The 14,851-nt window shown below is 38.2% G+C and overlaps 1 protein-coding gene across 2 annotated transcripts in view; it reads right to left on the bottom strand.

The window, feature by feature from the left end:
• The window catches only part of nphs1 (NPHS1, nephrin), a 40,512-nt gene extending 29,379 nt beyond the window's left edge, over positions 1-11,133 (bottom strand). Inside the window, exons 1-3 of one of the 2 annotated variants that reach the window (XR_002874985.1) lie at positions 10,870-11,133; positions 7,102-7,205; positions 3,112-3,300 (exon numbers count right to left, since the gene is read on the bottom strand). Coding sequence is in view for 1 of the 2 variants with exons in the window: in XM_023964548.1 (XP_023820316.1) it covers positions 3,112-3,300; positions 7,102-7,165 (253 nt within the window). In the remaining variant the exon portion in view is untranslated. The remainder of the gene's footprint in view (positions 1-3,111; positions 3,301-7,101; positions 7,206-10,869) is intronic. The other variant, XM_023964548.1, reaches the window with a different exon arrangement.
• Between the last annotated feature and the right edge of the window lie 3,718 nt (positions 11,134-14,851).

Here is a 14,851-nt window from a genome sequence, read left to right as displayed (position 1 = left end):
GCAAAGGGAAATTGTAAATATCTGAGGTCTCTCACCACTCCATGTACTCTATGGCTTTTTCAGTGTGTTATTACATATTATTACATTTTAGTCCTTGAACTTTTTGTCATTATTTTTTAGCACCAATAAAACAATGTTCCAAGTTATGTAGAAAACATTTTTTCTCTGTAAGAATTTTTAACTGCGGGTATTTCTATTGATGTGCAAAAAGTTAGGATGCATTTTATTTCAGCAGGAGCTTTCAATGAGGCAAAATAAACAGAAATAAACAACAACAAAAAAACAAATCCCAGATTTATAACACCTACTTAATAAAGCGGTCTATTAATTGATGCCAGACAGAGCCCCTCACTTTGCATCTCTCCTCTAATAGTCTGGCATGCCAACAGGGCTTGATTTGTTTGATGCACTGCCATAACCTATGGGGATTAGATGATGCTCACTGCTGGCTTTCCAGCTCCTGATTGCTCACAGACTACCAACATGTGGAAAATAGCATCTTGTTCTGACGAGTGATCAGGCCTAAAAATGAATGTGTGAACTGGAGAGATGATTAAAACCAAGCAATAGCGAATTTCACATCTAAGTTAGCATTAACTACAGAAAGGGAAGGAGAGAGTTATTTACCAGATAATTAGATTCTGAAATTGTTCCTGGATATCAGAGATTTGCTAAGAAAGTTATGCTGGATTCTTTTAAAACTTCATAGACCACAACAGACAACTTTGTTGGTTGACTGAAAATGATCATTCTAACAGTCTGAAGCAAAGATAATGAATTTCTTCCATTTGTACACTATCTTTCTAACAGAAGATTGGTAGAGTACACAATCTTGGGATTTGTTTAGTCTAATCAGAATATTTCACAGATGCTTTATAAAAAAAAATTCAGACTTTTACACTGATTAATGATGTCCGGCTATTCATTTTCTACCAGATTAATGATTAATGCTAGAAGTATACAGTGATAGATATGGGTATAGATAAATTTTTTTGTGTGTTAGTTTTTTAACAACATATTTTTCTACTTTACAAAAGTTTTTAAAATCTTCCTTCTCGTAGTTTAATACTACTGTTTTGAGGCTACATCTTAAACATCTTTGCATCAACATTTATTTGAAACAAAGCTAAAATTTACATAAATTGTAAGCCTATCCTAGTTCTCTTTAGTCTTAAAGACCAGCAAATTCCACACCACCACAACTGAGGATCTCACTTTGTTTTAGATGTTCTTGCTATTTCAAGCTGCAACCCACTGTTTTTGAATGCACACACACACAGACTTGGGCTGTGAACTGTTCTGCAGCTTCAGATGAACACTGCAATCAAATGTACATAAATACACAATAAGCCGCTGCACAATGTCAGCAATGTATAGGAAAAAGTAACAGCATTTTTATGTTATGAGACGGCTTTGTCGTTTAGGGGTTTCCAGTAAAAGAAAACAAAAATAGCCCTGAGATAACCGTGGAAGGATGATATTTATAGCCATTTATAGTGTTTATGTCCATTTTTGGTTAAATAAACTCAAGAAGCAAAGAACATCAGTTATCTACAGGCTCCGCCTCTATCATCATATCAGCACAGCATTTTAGAGCGTCTTTCTCTAAAATGCTGCTCAAAGGCTACCACCTGTATTTAAAACTGCACTGGGTAGCATGTTGTAATGCCTGATTTATCAATTCACTGAGGCTAAACACTAACTAATCAATCTAAATCTTGAACAAGTTTACTTTTTTCTATTCATTAACAGTTACATTTTGTCTGCCAGACTGTGTCCAGGCTTGGTTATCCAGTTAAATTATGGCTGGTGAGCCTGTGATTGAAAATAAATTATAGAAGACATAGATCATGCCTACAAGCCTTAAACAAGCCTATTTTCTATGGGCTTCTGCTTTTGTCTTGCTAAAAGTTGGGAAAAGACAAGTGGAATTCCACGAGTTTTTACCCACATATGTCTATATTTACGCCATGTCTTCAGGGTGGGGAAAAACTAGGGGAAAAACCTAGTGTGCCACATTTTCAATAAGTGTATGTTGAAATCAATGGCGGCCTCTCCTATTCCTTGTGAATGTGTGATTTCAGGCTTTTTTAAGCATCAATAAACAGCGCTGATGATGCCAATCAGCGAAGGCTGCTGGCCTATCAAGTGCAGTCAAGTGTCATCCTAAATGATTTTGCTCTTTCAGAGCAATGTTAAGTGATTGCATACATCAGTCTGAAGACTGCAGTTTCTTTTTCTGGAAAGTGTACCTGTGATGGGTATTTATTCATGTAGGAACGTCTGAGTATTTGGCAGTGTGTTTGTTTTTACATTCTTTTTTTTTTGGAATTCCAAATATAAAAAGCATCACGATATTTTGTTATGTTTTCTCCTACATCTTCCTGTTCATAATTCCAACATCCATCATCAGACATTGTTTTATTAAAATAAGTAATTTTTGGGTTTGAACATTAAAACTCTGGATTATATGTCCGTTTTTGCACTCTGTTTTCATTAATAACAATCTTGTTTGATAATTGGTGAACATATGAGTATGTGCCTCCCTCGGAGTGCACGTTTCATCGGTGGTCCATCACACTTTGCAACAGTGAAGTGCGTCTTGTCTGGTTGCGGGCTGATCAGGAACAGATGCTCTTCCCTACTCAGGGTTGCCTTCTAATTGGCTATTACTTTTTATAGACTCGGGTGCACATTCTGCAACACATTTTATTCTCTGCCACATTTCGGTGATTAGCTGACACTTCTATTGCTTTAATTTTTATTTTTTCCTTCCCTTAATGTGAGTGACAGGATAAGTAGGGATGTATTAGATGCTGTTGTGTTTATAGCAGTGTTGCTTTCTTTGCTGAATGCACTTTAGGGTAACCTTTTCGAATATGACATGTTCTGACACACACCTTAGCTTAACATTTTCCACTGTTGAACATTTGTGTCAGATTTTATGTTTTTCAAACAAAGCAACAAAGCCCAGTGCGATCAAAAAGAAACTGAGGTGATTAATTCTGTTGTCATTCTGTGATTCTTTGATTGGACGTGGTTGTTTATTTCAAACAGGCCCATCAATCCCTGGCAAGCAGTGGACCATATTTTATAATTATTGCTGTTTACCTCTTTTTCCAATCATGCTGTAGCGCGGAAAGCCTGGAAGGCTTCTCTGCGGTCCCAAGAGGAGGCCATCTTTCACCCACTGCACGGTCCCAGAGGCCCGCAGCACCTCACACTTCAACACAGCTGTGGCTCCCATCCTCACAGTGAGGTTTCTGGGCTCGATCCTAAATGCCTGCTGGGCTTGTGCACCTGGAGACATAGAGAGCAAAAGGAAGGAAGACGTTGGCTTCTGATAGGTGTTAATGTTAAAAGTTGAAAAAAAAAGGCTTTGTGTTTGTAAAGTGCTATGAAGGAGATGAGTGAAGTCGACAGAGCATGACATAAACATACACCTCAGGAAAGCTGTCTGGTGCTCTTTTGTCTGAGAAGGCACCCTTTTGTGTGTGGTCGCATTATTCATCTTGGCATATGCTTTATTGATAGGAAACTGCAGTGAAAAGGTCCCTAAAATGCATCAATAAAGCAATTACTCCAAATTAAATCTCCCCCTTGGCCACACAGATAGCAGAAAGGGAGGAGTTAGGAAAAAAAAAAGCATGAGGTATCAGGGACCTTGTTCACCTGTGGTTTTTCCTCAATGTCGATGTCCCTCTAGCTAATTCCTCCAGAGAAGAGTAATGATTATCACTCTAATCCCCATTGTTTGTCATAGGTGGTGTTGGCCATCCTTCAGGCAGACTGTGAGGGGACATTCTGTGGTTCAGTGAGTTTGAATCAAGTTGGTAACCTTAAAGCAACCCACTGGCCCTTAAATCTGGGAATCGGATTATATGACTACTACACACAGGAGCGTATGAATAAATTAATTTCTAGAAGCTTAGTGCGAAAGCTTACTCCAATTAGCGCCTAATATCAAAGCAGAAATCTCGTTTAAACAATGCCCTGCAGAGAAGGCAGCTGTGTTGCTTAAATCTTGACCTTGGTTGAACCAAGTTATTTGTGAAGTGCATGCTTTGTTGCATCTGACAACATGAGTGAGAGGCAAAGTGTTCCGATCAAGGCTGAACCAGTCACCTCACGTCAGATTTGAAGGGCAAGATTGGCCATTGCAGAGGATGCATACAAACAACCAATCATGCATGAATATTTGCATACAGTTTACGTAAAAGAATATTCAAACCCGACAAACAGGCACTGTTTTTCTGAGATAAAGAAATCCACTACAGCGATAACACTTTACACTGAAGTGGAAATGTATACGCTGAATTTATTATCAGTAAATCATACACTTGGTCAATGTATCATATTTGAAGGCTTTGTACTTTCAGCTGTAACTTTCTTGATTTTATTTGAAGTAACTTTTCCTTTACCTTGTAAAGGCCACTATCCATCAAAGAATTGACAGGAATTTTTGGGGAGTTAAGAAGTTTTTTAAACCCCTTTTGATGAAATCAACAGAATAATTGCAATACTATTTTTAAGTGACACATAGACAGAATCAATTATAATTTGTTGGGTGGTTTGGTAAATTATTGCTCACAACAATGTTAGTTTAAGATGCAAAAAATATTGACATGTGTGTTCAGGAAAAAAGCACCTTTGTTACCCACTGTCTATTTTTGAACTATAGATAAAAAATCTCACATTTGATCCACATTTAACATTTAACTGATCCACTATATTAGAAATAATAGATCATCAACAAATCGAGCATTCTTTCAATACAGAAACTATTCATTAAAAAAAAAGAATAACAATGGTGAAGCCATACATTTTGAAAGTTAGCCAAACATTTCCTGCCAAAAGTGTTTTTGAGATTTTGCGGAGGCAGCCATTTTGAAATGAGCATGAAAAGCCCTTCTACTGCCCCTAGTGGAAGGAAAGCCCACTACAGAGCAGAAAACATAGATCAAGTTCCATTCATTGGGTTTTTAGGGAAAGTTCAGATCATATAATCAGATAGGATTCTTGGAAATGCATGTGTCAAATATGATATGAATGGTTAGATGGAGATGACTTATTTTTACTTTTGTCACTCCCAAAAGTCCTTTTTGCAGTTTGCTTTCCCTTCCTCCCTGCTCAATTTAGTTGACAAACACAACACGGCTCATATTTGCCACTAAAAGCCTCCATCCCATTTTTTCATTTTATGATTTTTTTTAATAGTCTCAAAGTTCATAGATGGACTCACATAGTTTTAATTTCGCAGTACATGTCTACAACATCCTTCGATGCATGTTCCAGCTCTGTCTCATTCAGATAAAATAAAAAAAGAAGACTTATTTTTCCTTTCATACACCACTACTTAACTTTTTACAATTTAGTTTCTCCCTTTTCTTGCTTACCTGTGTGGTAAATGCTTTTCTTCTTTTATGTTGTTTCCGTTTGTACTCCACTCATGTGCATTCTGTAGTTTGACCTAAATTCAATTCCCCGCCTAATAAAGTGTTTTGTATCTTTGGGTATATATATACCTTAAATTCCATATTATCATTGCTTTTATCATCTCCTAGTCCATTAGGCTGTTCTTTGAATTCATATTTGTCTATTAGCTTTTAGTTGATTCTCCAATTAACCAGTGTCTGTTGTACAAGTGTATTGATCTGATTGTTTGTAGTTATGTATTTATGTTTTTGCCTGCTTGGTTCCATTATGTTGCTGTAAAACACTCTGTGATGAAAATCTACAAAAACACTTAAGAAAAAAGTTCTACTTGCTGACGCATTTTGCTTTTGACAAAATTAATATTGGCAATAACAATTCTCCTTTAACCCTTCGACCCAGGCTTTTGTTGCAGTCTCCTACTGGGCATTATGGTTTTCATTTAAAAAATGTAGAATTTGCTAACATAGAGCAAATCTTGTCAATTCTTTATATTCACATACAGCAAATTGTAATTTTTTTGCTAATTGGCAAATGGTAACTAAAGAATGGTGGTGTTGCTGCATCTCTCTTCTGTAAACAGGGAAAAAAAGGATCCCCACAGTCATTGGCGGACGTTCTTCAATGCCGTCAAGGCTAACAGGATTGTTTTTATCAAGCAGAATTGTTTGTTCTTACTTTTGTTAAAAAGCCTGATAAAGTGTTTAAAAAGGCTAAAAATGTTACAATACCTCTTCACCTCATATTTTGTGTGGTACTAAAATATAAAACAAAAGACACATTTTTAAAGAAACAGAAATGACCCAGAATTACCTAACGGTAATTATTAAATGATTTATTTTACTCTAAAAGCAAAAGTGTAAATCCTACTATAATTGGCATTTTTAAGAATTTCAAAAACATGTAAAGACTCATAGATTAATCAACTGCTGTCCTTGTTCACAATACAGGCCATAAACACTATCATTTAAAATTGTGAAAAAGTTGTATGAATGAGGAAAGAGCTTTACAATTTTGCTCTTGGTGTATGAATGTGGTTCACTTTATGAAATATGACAGCTGAAGGAAAGTTGGATCTGCAAAGAAAAATAACATACAGAATATTTTTCCATATGTAAAGATGTGTTAATTTTCAAGGTCTAATTCTCACATTGATCTTTACTTAGTCTGAAAATCTAAGTTGTTAATTGGAAACCTAATAGATAAAAATAATTGTGTTAGATACATTTGAAACTTTTCATCAGCTTATTTTACACTTCCAGTCATGTTAATGTCTTAAGGTTATGACAAATGAGGCTTCCAAACTTTGCGGTCTATTTCTATTGCTGAACACAGAGACCAGTGTCCAACTAAACAAAAAGTTGGCTCTGTTTGTGTTGATTTCTAACTGGTTACTAATTTGCTCAAATGATGGAAGGTGGGGTGTTGAAAGGTTACACAGTAGGTGAGTTTACATGTAAGTATTTCAAAGATTACTGAAATGGGAACGAACGTGAGGCTTACCAATCTAAACAAAATTATGTTGGACCTAGACTGTGACAATTATTGTTATATTAAAAAGTTTAAAAGTTTCTAAACCACTCAGATAAATGGTCTAAACAAAGATGGGTCTTGAAAAGGGCATAGTTACCGTGATGAAAGCTCGGTGGTGACATTTGACTATCTTACCCCAAATGAGACACAGAAAGGGTAGAGTGGAAGGAGACACAATCCATGCTGACAAGAATTCCATTTCACCACTGACACCTGACCTTCAAAACCTCGGGGAAGTCCTGAAAACAGCAAAAACACAAAAACACTAGGTATTAAACAAACCCAAATTTAAAAACTGGTCAACGGTCAGAAAAGGATATTTGCATTGGGTTCTACAGTATTTTCCAGTTTAAAAACATCTTTCCAAAAAGATTTTGTATGCCGCTTGTTAACCTTGTGCTCTGTTCTTCAAACTCACCGAGCAAACTCTGTTTTTCTCTTTTGTGTAATGGAAGCAGAGTCAGGGAAGCACCAGCAGTGCATCAGTAGTAAATCCACCTTTACAATTAAGCGGCATACTTTGGAACAGCTTTAAAGTTAACCTCTCAAAGCTAAATCAAAACACAAAGGAATAAAACACTTTTAGGTTTAAGGTTAACCAAACCAAAATGTGATAGAGGCATAATGCTAAAAATGTTATTTCTGCTTGGATGCAAGGTTTTAAAAGTTCAACATTATTCAGAGAATAAATGTTTTTATCTGTTTTGTCTAAAGTGAAGCATATTAGTAATGTTAGCATTTTAGACTTAAAGCACGTTGTTCAGCAGTGTGAGTCTGCTTTGGTGTTTGTCCTCTCGGGCTAGGTACGTTCTTTCATATGGTAATAATCTGCCTTAAATGTTATTGAGTGTAATTTTTATCCACTGAATGTTTACATGGAAAGACAAAAGCTTGTGGACAGATTTCAGAAGAGGCACACACCCTGCAGGAGGGAGCAGTGGTGGTGTGTGTGCACATGGTTTGTGGACAAGCTAGTCTGAGACTATAAAATAATTCTGGAGTCAATTTTTTCCAGGAAACCATCTCTATAGTCTGTAAATCCTTGAAAATGTCAAGATATTCGCTTAGCTTGAGTGTTTAGAACGATGGCAAATGGCTAAACTGATTGATTGACTTATGTAAGAACATAATGTCAATCGTTGTCTCTTCAGATTTGGATATCTTACTCATCTTGGTAAATATAAAGCTTATATGATGATAAAAAGCTTTTTATCTGTTTATTGTCTGTTTATTCTTTTATAGAACCTTATGCTGCATTTACACCAAGCACGTGAAGCACACACAAAAAACCCCACTAAAAGCAAGTTCTTGAACCAAAGCACTTGGTGTTCTCACTGGCCTGTCGCTACCCAATACTAGCATATGTGCGTCACCTAAAAGAAAAAAATCAAAACACAAAGAAAAGCAGTTTCACTTAAATAACAAAATTTAGAATCCAAAAAAATTACATCAAGACAAAAGAATTAGACATTCACAAATCACAGATGTAGAGAGGGGATATTAGTTTATTCGCTTTTTCAGAGGTTTGGTGCAAAATATCAAAGCAGTGCTAATCTCTTAAATTTTGCCTCAGGCTTTTTTCTTTCACAGCTCTATTCCGATATGTGAAAGATTTGGTATCATATATGGTTATAGACCACAAATATTATTTTCTCCTCCACGATCAATTTTCAAATGTTTGGCACTTCTGTAAATTGAAAGGGAAACCATTTCCATTTTCTGAGTCCCTGTTTGGTCTAAGTTCAACCCTAACTTTCAGCGCGCGTTCAATGGCCGCATGTTTTGTACGTAGAGCCCAAAAATGGTCCTAAAAATTTGTGTAGCATTGCCTGAATGCGTGAGTTGTGTATGCAGATGACCAAAACGTGCATGTGCGCGCATTTATGAAGACTTTTTTTTAAAGTGATTGCTAGAACACAAACAAAGAGAAGATGATCTGTTTTATGGCGTTCAAACTTGTGGGACTTTCTTGACCTGGATGAGCGCTTTAAGTCAGGGCATGATTTATCTGCTACAGGAGTGGAACAAAATAAAGGTGATTTACCTAATTGAAAACTAAATATTTTCTCATTTGAAGAGACAAAATGAATTGGAGGTAACTGCTTTTTGCCACATCTTTCCCCCCACCAAGTCGATTAGTTGCACTCCAACAGGCGTTGATAAGAAAGAACTCACACTCAATTATTTTGTGCTCTCAAAACATTTTGTGTGTTTCAGAGCCCCCAGTGAAGTCTTTGAACACACAAGGCCAATTATTTCCCTCTTCAATGAATAAAATTCTTCTGTGAGGTTAAAAACGCCCATCTTCTCTTTATCTCTGCCTCATGAGGGTAAACACACAGACGATCGTTTTATCCCCAAATGCAGGCAGTTTTCATCATAGGCACGGCAATAAGCAGTTATTCATCATTTGATAACAAGGAATGATTTTCTTATTTTTCTGGCGAAAAAAAATGGCCGAAAAAGTCATCTGTGCCTCTGTGATTTATTCTCAAACAAGGAGTACTCAGTGTAAGGAAGAGACATGTTGGTCCAGCCCAGAAAGGTTGCTGTTGGCCTCATGAGTCACCGTTTTCATTGGGACTCTTAATGAAAGCAGACTCAGCCTGCCTGACCTCCCCACATTCCCATTACCTATTTAAACAACCTCCCTTAATTGCTTTAAAAAATTAAGCTCGTCCTCTGAATGCTCATTAAATGGTACGTTTCCGCCTTACTTTATGAAGAAACATGTATGACTGAGCAACAATCAAGGAATAATTGTAATATGTGATTCCACATAAGAAATTAAACAAAACGTCTACGCTTTAATTTGCTTTTAGACGTGAAATAAAAGATCTCACCACATCAGCCCTCGTTGCCACGGGTCTTTTGACCTTGTTCTTTCAGCTGTTTACAAATGCAAATTACAAAGTTTGATTTGAAATTGGATTTGCTTTCAGCACAGAGATGAAAAAGGGGGTTGCTACTCCCCTTGCAAGGACGTTTGAAGTAGCCGAGCACATTCACTGTGACAGGTACATTTTTTTATTTTATTTTTTTAATGACATCTTTTATAACATCATCAACCAATTCAATGCACTCAATCCAACTGCAATTTATCACGAATCCCTTCAGAAAGCAGTCAGTGTAAAAAAAAAGACGTTTCACCCTGTAAGCAGCCATCCAATTCACATGTGGCCCAACGTCTTACTGCCAGGCTAAACTCCAACCAATTTCACCAGTTGCCTGTGGGTCCAATCACTGCTTCTTGTAATCGCTACGATTAGATTATCAACTCAATCTAATGATTCTGCATAAATATATATCTATTTTTCCCTCAGCCTAAGTATTAGCTGTATAGATGTCCGCAGCAAAATAAATCAGAGGCAGGTAATATGTCAAGCAGCTACAGGCTCTCCCGGAGGGCTTTTCGGGATCACCAATCAGCCTTTTATTTTATTGTTTGTATTTTCCTTCATTTCTTTTTTTGACTGTAGAAAAAAGTAAAAGCTTGCAGAGAAAACTGGCACACAAAAAGCAGAAACAAGCAATCTCAATATGGAAAAAGACCTTTCAACCTATTCCTTAAAGTCTATCTCATCTAATCCAGGACAAGTTCAAGACATTTACCAAATAAAATACTGCTTCTCCATTTCTTTTATATCAGTCTGTTCACATTCTTTGGATTACAATGACTTGCATGCAAAAAAAAATCAACCCTCCCCAGGAAAAAAGTTAAGAAAGAGAAACCTTTTTTAAACCATCTCAAGCACATCTGCCTGCAGAGTGCCAAGAGCTCCAGAATGAGGCAGGCATGCAGATGCACACAAAGGGTGTTCCTCTGTACAACAACAAAAAAAAGCCAAGAATATTTCAAAAGGTGTGTGAATTTGCATGAGAGAAAGAGAGAAACTGGCTTACCTGTTGAGTGACACTGTGGCTCAGGAGCAACTTTTTGTCTTCCTGATCCACAGATGGCTCTCTGAACATAAACTGAGGAAGAGAGAGTTTACAGAATGCCAATGGGACTCTCCCTTCTTTTACTCCTTTGCCTTAAAGGGAGGCAGTCTGAAAAAGAACTGCAAAACAGCCTGAAGGATGAGGAAAGGTGTGTGAAGTTTAAAAACATATCAAATGCGTTGGTGCTGGTCTTTTTGAGAGGGGTCTCTGTATGAAAATGATATCAAAATCAACATGTGTGGTATGGCTGCTAATAAAAAAAAACAAGAATGTCTCAGGTCAAGCATTTCCACCTGACATCTCGTGCTTTAGGAAAGCCAAAAGTCAGTCTGCAAATGTTTGATAAACCTCTACTGAGACGCTTCGCAGAAGAACACCCTTGTCGTTTCTTACTGTTCTGTCTTGCAGTGGTGTATTAATGGATCATATTAAAATTTGCCAAGTTGGAAGAGCAAAGAAGCTCTCAAACATCCAGATCCAAATGACTTCACTGTTGCCACATTGTGACATTTATTTTCATACATAATAAATAGCAAAGAAATAATTCACCAAATTCCGTAGAAAGGATGCTATAGGCATATTTGCTGAAATGCAAACCTGATCATTTACACAAGCCACTGCTTTTTCTTTGAACTGTGCAGTAAGTTTTTTCTTTTTTGTCAGTATTACCCTTCTGCCTCTTTTGTCAATTATATACTTCCAACTGAATGGTAGCTGCAGAATACCATGAGGTGCTCAGTGGAACATACTGAAAGTTCTTCTAGCAAAGCAACTTAAAGGTCATGTTTATCCTCCTTGTTTACGTGTCCTTCAGTGCATTTTCTGATTTCTGATAGTCCACACTTGTCTCTGTCCAGACTGTATGCAGCAATGTTTTTCTCAGTATAAACACTAAAGGAGTTGCACTATGGTGATCCACTGCAGGCGTAAGGAAAAATGTCATTCATTTGTGCAACACTATAATGAAATGTTATGGTAAAAATCCAAGAACTATTTCTTTACAGTGTGTCAAGAACCATGCTCATTGCTGTTATCATACGTGTCTCTTCTGCAGGTACATCATTTAGGCCTCTGTTCTGGTGTAAAGGAAGGGTGAGTGGGTGTGTGAGAACCAGATGTTAGCAACTGGGTTGTGTGTTTAAAGCTGGCTCCACAGACAGTCATTAAAGCCCAGCAGCCCTGGGCTGGAAGGTTAATCCCCCTGCCTAGGGGGTTATGTAGGTGGGAGGCAGGAGGAAAGTATGGAAGGAGGTGAAGATGAGGATGAGAGGTGGTGGTAGGTGGGGAGGAATGGGAGGCGAGGGGGCTGTGAAGCTGAGCACTCAGTTCAAGTAAACAGCACTGTCAGCACTTCCACTTCCAGATGAAGTAAGAGGGAGGGGGAAAGTGTGTGTGCGTGGGGGGTGGGGGGTGGAGGCAGGGGTCTGATGATGTGGTGGGGATGTGGGAGTGGGTTTGTGGGGGTTCAGAGGGTGGACAGAGGAACTGAGGATAAATGGCAAGAGCGAAGATGCGAAGGAAGAGGAGAAATACAGTAACGGGGTGAAAATTCATGTCAGCAGGTTGGACAGGCAGAGGGGGAGATGAAGGGGACACAAACGAGCAAGGTAATGGAGCGTAAGATATGGCTCCAGGATGGACGCAGAAAGATACCGTAAAATGGGCTGTGGGGTGATAAATAGAAGACGAAAGGGGAGTGGAGATGTGCGGGAAGGAAGGCTGACATGGGGAGTTTGAAAACCAACAGGAAGCCTATTGACTCAGACCAGTGCGTCAGAAAAAGAAAGGAGAAGGATTGAGCAGAGAGAGAAGAAGGAACAACGGTCAAAAGCAGCACAATACAAGGGAAAGACAAGGTTTCTTCTGGGTTTGAGTCTGAAATGTTAAGTAGGAACTGACATATGCTGTACTTTAATGTGTCTGAAACACTCTTTGAGAGTGGGCAGAAGGTGTGCATGCATAATCTTGATGGTTAATTTTTTTTCGGAACAATTCTCGAATTCAATCACTTTTCAGAAAGAAAGGGGAAAAGAAACACTGTTATAAAATGAATATGACGGCTTGCAGTAAGTAGCTAACAGCAGTAAGACAGATAAGAGATATAAAAGATCAATATGTTATTCACACAAAGGAAGCTTTCAGGAAGCGCTCCTCAGTAACCCCCAAAGACTTCCTAGCTCCAACAATGGCTGCCTAAATTGTCTTTGTGCATTGAGCTGAGGAGTATTACATTTACACTCTGAGCTTTAGCATTAACTAAAGCCATCTGACCTGATGATCTGATTGGGCTTGGGCTTCTGCTGCCTGACACAGTCCAGCTGCCATATCAGTGATGCTTCTGTGTTCTAAATCTGTATACAAGGTCAGCAAACCCCCCCCCCCCCCCCCCTCATGGCCAATCTGGCTCCCGAGCAGGCACAAACTGTGAGAACGTATCATCAGAATCCATCAATCACAATGATAGGTTTCACTGACGATGCCACAAAGCACAACTCAAAGAATTCTTCAACGTATGACAGCAAAAACTGGGTGATCCCTTTGAACAAAACTCTAAAAAATAAAAAGTTGTGTTTCTAAATAGCCACGTGTCTGTAGACTGAGGGAAACCAGAGCATGTGTTTGAACATGTATGAGGTTTAAGACGGATTTGGAAAAACCCAATTAAACTCACACACTTCTTGCAGTTCTCACCAATCCCCCCATTCGTGTGTATGTCACCATTCGCGTTGGCACCCGCATGAACTTCAGAGCTCAGGGTGTATGCAAATATGTGCACATGTGCTGGGAGGGATGGGAAGGCATGAGCCAACCAGCTGTGGTGTCCAGATTGGGAAGGGATTATTTCCCAAATCTCCCCCATTTACCTCAGCTGCCTAACAAGCTCCTGCATAACCATGTTAATTCACAGATAATGTGGCTTTGATTCTGCTAGTGATACTGTAATAAACACTGCTGGTAAAAAAAAAAAAAAGAAACAATGCTTTAGGATATTTTGTGCAGATCAAGTTTTTGTCCTCTAAAATTGTTTTAGCAAGAAATCTGTGTTATGCTAATTCACTGGTGTGAACTTTTAGTGACAGACAAAGAAATTATTAAAGGGACGTACGTGTTAATTCTTGTAATGCTATGATGTAAATTACTCCATCTTGTTACTAACATGTACCCTCTTTGGCAATGAGTTGTTGTGTCCAGACAGCACTAGCTTTTTTAAATGATTGAAAATGATTGAAATGCCAATTTGATTAAAACTGTTTTTGTGGCATTTTCCTGATGTTGTGGAGGACATTTATTTAAAAAAAATCAAGCTTAAAAATCATCATCAGTCAGGTGCAGACCAACAAAGGCCATTTGAAAACACTTTTAGTTGTGATGAAGAAGGTCATTGCTCCACTCCATTCTGATGCATCTACTTGTAGACGATTAGATCCATGTACCTTATTGCTTGCTTCATTCAAGCTGGCATCAGGCTCGAAAATGTGCAGCTGGTTTGCTCCAGTATTGCTCACCATTTTTGCAGCAACGGTTATGTGAGGTTGAGGCTGTGAGGTGCTGTAAGGTAGTGGCAGAGATGAATAGCGGGATATGGGGGGCGGGCTCACTCCATGGCAGAAGTCCCGCCAACCGCTCAGAGGCAAATTTTTGAAGAACAGCAGAAACTGTGTCCTAGGAAAGTACACAGGCTTTTTTTTATTTGCCTAAAACAGCATAATCATAATTAAAATACCACTGGAAAAACAATAGAGGAGTCGGAAGACTTTAGTGTTTGGGGCTGTTAAAATAAATTAAAACTGTTGCATCTATGAAAAACCTACACTAAAACATTAGACTTCCTTATCCACCACCTTTTCTCTATAATATTTTGCATTCACCATCTACTTTCAGATGCTGTAATGTGTTCATGAGCCTCTCAAAAGGTATCAAGTGTCTTCAGTCTGGGGTTTTC

This window comes from Oryzias latipes, chromosome 16 (assembly GCF_002234675.1).
Source record: "Oryzias latipes chromosome 16, ASM223467v1".
NCBI lineage: Eukaryota > Metazoa > Chordata > Actinopteri > Beloniformes > Adrianichthyidae > Oryzias > Oryzias latipes.
Note: the sequence above shows the minus strand (reverse complement) of the source record. Positions and strands in the feature narration are given on the sequence as shown.